This window comes from Salmo salar, chromosome ssa17 (genome assembly GCF_905237065.1).
Source record: "Salmo salar chromosome ssa17, Ssal_v3.1, whole genome shotgun sequence".
Lineage (NCBI taxonomy): Eukaryota > Metazoa > Chordata > Actinopteri > Salmoniformes > Salmonidae > Salmo > Salmo salar.
Window position 1 is genome coordinate 31998338 of NC_059458.1, and position 5000 is coordinate 32003337.

The following is a 5000-nucleotide window of genomic DNA, read 5'->3' on the forward strand; positions in this document are numbered from 1 at the left end:
ACACAGGGGACAGAGCAGAACACAGGGGACAGAACAGAACACTGGGGACAGAACAGAACACTGGGGACAGAACAGAACACAGGGGACAGAACAGAACACAGGGGACAGAGCAGAGCACAGGGGACAGAGCAGAACACAGGGGACAGAGTAGAAGACGGGGGACAGAATAGAACACAGGGACAGGGCAGAACACAGAACACGGGGGACAGAGCAGAACACAGGGGACAGAACAGAACACAGGGACAGAGCAGAACACAGGGGACAGAGCAGAACACAGGGGACAGAGCAGGACACGGGGGACAGGGCAGAACACAGGGGACAGAACAGAACACAGGGGACAGAGCAGAACACAGGGACAGAGCAGAACACAGGGACAGAGCAGAACACAGGGACAGAGCAGAACACGGGGGACAGAGCAGAACACAGGGACAGAGTAGAACACAGGGGACAGAACAGAACACAGGGACAGAACAGAACACAGGGACAGAGCAGGACACAGGGGACAGAGCAGGACACAGGGACAGAGCATAACACAGGGGACAGAACAGAACACAGGGACAGAGCAGGACACGGGGGACAGAGCAGGACACGGGGGACAGAACAGAACACAGGGACAGAGCAGAACACAGGGACAGAGCAGAACACAGGGACAGAGCAGAACACAGGGACAGAACAGAACACAGGGACAGAGCAGGAACGGGGGACAGAACAGAACACAGGGACAGAACAGAACACAGGGACAGAACAGAACACAGGGACAGAGCAGGAACGGGGGACAGAACAGAACACAGGGTCAGAACAGAACACAGGGATAGAGCAGAACACAGGGACAGAACAGAACACAGGGACAGAACAGAACACAGGGACAGAACAGAACACAGGGACAGAACAGAACACAGGGATAGAGCAGAACACAGGGACAGAGCAGAACACAGGGACAGAACAGAACACAGGGATAGAGCAGAACACAGGGACAGAACAGAACAAAGGGATAGAGCAGAACACAGGGACAGAACAGAACACAGGGACAGAACAGAACACAGGGATAGAGCAGAACACAGGGACAGAACAGAACACAGGGACAGAACAGAACACAGGGACAGAACAGAACACAGGGACAGAACAGAACACAGGGATAGAGCAGAACACAGGGACAGAGCAGAACACAGGGACAGAGCAGAACACAGGGACAGAGCAGAACACAGGGACAGAACAGAACACAGGGATAGAGCAGAACACAGGGACAGAACAGAACACAGGGACAGAGCAGGAACGGGGGACAGAACAGAACACAGGGACAGAGCAGGAACGGGGGACAGAACAGAACACAGGGACAGAGTAGAACACAGAGTCAGAACAGAACACAGGGATAGAGCAGAACACAGGGACAGAACAGAACACAGGGACAGAACAGAACACAGGGATAGAGCAGAACACAGGGATAGAGCAGAACACAGGGACAGAGCAGAACACAGGGGACAGAGCAGAACACAGGGGACAGAACAGAACACTGGGGACAGAGCAGAACACAGGGACAGAACAGAACACAGGGACAGAGCAGAACACAGGGACAGAACAGAACACAGGGACAGAGCAGGAACGGGGGACAGAACAGAACACAGGGACAGAACAGAACACAGGGACAGAGCAGGAACGGGGGACAGAACAGAACACAGGGTCAGAACAGAACACAGGGATAGAGCAGAACACATGGACAGAACAGAACACAGGGACAGAACAGAACACAGGGACAGAACAGAACACAGGGACAGAGCAGAACACAGGGACAGAGCAGAACACAGGGACAGAACGGAACACAGGGACAGAGCAGAACACAGGGACAGAACAGAACAAAGGGACAGAGCAGAACACAGGGACAGAACAGAACACAGGGACAGAACAGAACACAGGGACAGAGCAGAACACAGGGACAGAACAGAACACAGGGACAGAACAGAACACAGGGACAGAACAGAACACAGGGACAGAGCAGAACACAGGGACAGAGCAGAACACAGGGACAGAACAGAACACAGGGATAGAGCAGAACACAGGGACAGAACAGAACACAGGGATAGAGCAGAACACAGGGACAGAACAGAACACAGGGACAGAGCAGGAACGGGGGACAGAACAGAACACAGGGACAGAGCAGGAACGGGGGACAGAACAGAACACAGGGACAGAGTAGAACACAGGGTCAGAACAGAACACAGGGATAGAGCAGAACACAGGGACAGAACAGAACACAGGGACAGAACAGAACACAGGGATAGAGCAGAACACAGGGATAGAGCAGAACACAGGGACAGAGCAGAACACAGGGGACAGAGCAGAACACAGGGGACAGAACAGAACACTGGGGACAGAGCAGAACACAGGGACAGAACAGAACACAGGGTCAGAACAGAACACAGGGATAGAGCAGAACACAGGGACAGAGCAGGAACGGGGGACAGAACAGAACACAGGGACAGAACAGAACACAGGGACAGAGCAGGAACGGGGGACAGAGCAGAACACAGGGACAGAGTAGAACACAGGGATAGAGCAGAACACAGGGACAGAGCAGAACACAGGGACAGAACAGAACACAGGGACAGAGCAGGAACGGGGGACAGAACAGAACACAGGGTCAGAACAGAACACAGGGACAGAACAGAACACAGGGACAGAGCAGGAACGGGGGACAGAACAGAACACAGGGTCAGAACAGAACACAGGGACAGAGCAGAACACAGGGACAGAACAGGAACGGGGGACAGAACAGAACACAGGGACAGAGCAGAACACAGGGACAGAACAGGAACGGGGGACAGAACAGAACACAGGGACAGAGTAGAACACAGGGACAGAACAGAACACAGGGATAGAGCAGAACACAGGGACAGAGTAGAGAATAGATGAGTGGTGGAGTTTCTCTGTGTTATTTTCTCTTTAATTCTCCTCAAACCTTGAGGCTGTCCTCCCCCATGTGGTAGAGGGATGGAGGTGCATGGGAATGAGTGTGTGGGTTCTGATTGGCTGTGTTTTGTTTGAAACAGAAGATCCAGACAGAGCTGAATGGTCACGAGGCGACTCTGGAAGACATGAAGAAGAAGAATACAGAGAGAGTAGCAGCCCAGATCCACCTGATACAGGTCACACACACACACACACACACACACACACACACACACACACACACACACAGTGTCTCTCTCTTTCTCTCGCTCTCTTTATCTCTTTCTCTTTCTCTCTCTCTCTCTCTCTCTCTCTCTCTCTCTCTCTCTCTCTCTCTCTCTCTCTCTCTCTCTCTCTCTCTATATATATATATATATATATATATATATAATCTTTCTTCTGCCCCTGTAGAAGAAACTCCAGGAGGTGTGTGTGAAGTTCAGGCTCTTCCAGAAACCTGCGAACTTCGACCAGCGCCTCTCAGAGTGTGAGAGGGTTCTCTGGGATGTGAAGGCACAGCTGGGGGTGTTGGACATACGCAGCGTGGAACAGGACGTGGTGCAGTCACAGTTGGAACAATGCATGGTGGGTAATCAATCAGTAATCAATCACACACTGCAGGGAAAAACACCTGCCAAGTAGTGATGTCACCTGCTGAGTAGTGATGTCATCTGTCGAGTAATGATGTCACCTGCCGACTAGTGATGTCACCTGCCGAGTAATGATGTCACCTGCCGAGTAATGATGTCACCTGCCGAGTAGTGATGTCACCTGCCGAGTAGTGATGTCACCTGCTAGTCCTGCTAGTCCTGCTAGTTCCTGGTAGTTCCTGCTGGTTCCTGCTGGTTCCTGCTAGTCCTGCTAGTTCCTGCTGGTTCCTGGTAGTCCTGCTAGTTCCTGCTAGTCCTGCTAGTTCCTGCTGGTTCCTGGTAGTCCTGCTAGTGTCCTGCTAGTTCCTGCTGGTTCCTGGTAGTCCTGCTAGTTCCTGATAGTCCTGCTGGTTCCTGCTAGTCCTGCTAGTTCCTGCTGGTTCCTGCTAGTTCCTGCTGGTTCCTGGTAGTCCTGCTAGTTCCTGCTAGTCCTGCTAGTTCCTGCTGGTTCCTGGTAGTCCTGCTAATTCCTGCTAGTTCCTGCTGGTTCCTGGTAGTCCTGCTAGTTCCTGCTAGTTCCTGGTAGTCCTGCTGGTTCCTGGTAGTCCTGCTAGTTCCTGCTAGTTCCTGGTAGTCCTGCTGGTTCCTGGTAGTTCCTGCTGGTTCCTGCTAGTTCCTGCTAGTTCCTGCTAGTCCTGCTAGTTCCTGCTGGTTCCTGCTAGTTCCTGCTAGTTCCTGGTAGTCCTGCTGGTTCCTGGTAGTCCTGCTAGTTCCTGCTAGTTCCTGCTAGTTCCTGCTAGTCCTGCTAGTTCCTGCTGGTTCCTGCTAGTTCCTGCTAGTTCCTGCTAGTCCTGCTAGTTCCTGCTGGTTCCTGCTAGTTCCTGCTGGTTCCTGGTAGTCCTGCTAGTTCCTGCTAGTCCTGCTAGGGCCGGGCTCATTTCAGATTTCTAGCCTCACAGATTGTTTTTGAGATAATACACTCTTAGAAAAAAGGGTTCCAAAAGGGTTCTTCGACGGTCCCCAAACATTTCATTACAGTTGAAATCATGTTGTTTTCAAATGAGTTGTTTCTTTACAGCGGAGTCTCCTTTATTGATCAAGAACTGGGCATGACTGATTTAATATTGTGTTATTAGCAGTGTGCATCTCTCTCTCTCCTCCTTCCCCTCTCTCTCTCTCTCTCTCTTATCCTTCCCCTCTCTCTCTCTCTCTCTCTCTTCTCCTTCCCCCTCTCTCTTTCTCCTTCCCCTCTCTCTCTTCTCCTTCCCTCTCTCTCTCTCCTTCCCTCTCTTTCTCCTCCTTCCCTCTCTCTCTCCTCCTTCCCTCTCTCTCTCTCTCTCTCTCCTCCTTCCCTCTCTCTCCTTCCTCCCATCCCTCCTCCCTCTCCTCCACCTCCTTCCCTCCTAAACAGAAGTTGTATAAAGGTTTGAGTGAGGTGAAGTTGGAGGTAGAGACAGTGATAAAGAC

General features: G+C 51.9%; 1 protein-coding gene across 12 annotated transcripts in view; it reads left to right on the plus strand.

The window, feature by feature from the left end:
• Positions 1–5000, plus strand: part of LOC106592409 (dystrophin) — a 395558-nt gene that overhangs the window by 280551 nt on the left and 110007 nt on the right. For all 12 annotated transcript variants that reach the window (XM_045699454.1, XM_045699451.1, XM_045699449.1 and 9 more), the window contains 3 exons: positions 3045–3140; positions 3355–3528; positions 4945–5000. The exon at positions 4945–5000 is cut by the window's right edge and continues 100 nt beyond it. In XM_045699454.1, the coding sequence (XP_045555410.1) occupies positions 3045–3140; positions 3355–3528; positions 4945–5000 (326 nt within the window). The remainder of the gene's footprint in view (positions 1–3044; positions 3141–3354; positions 3529–4944) is intronic.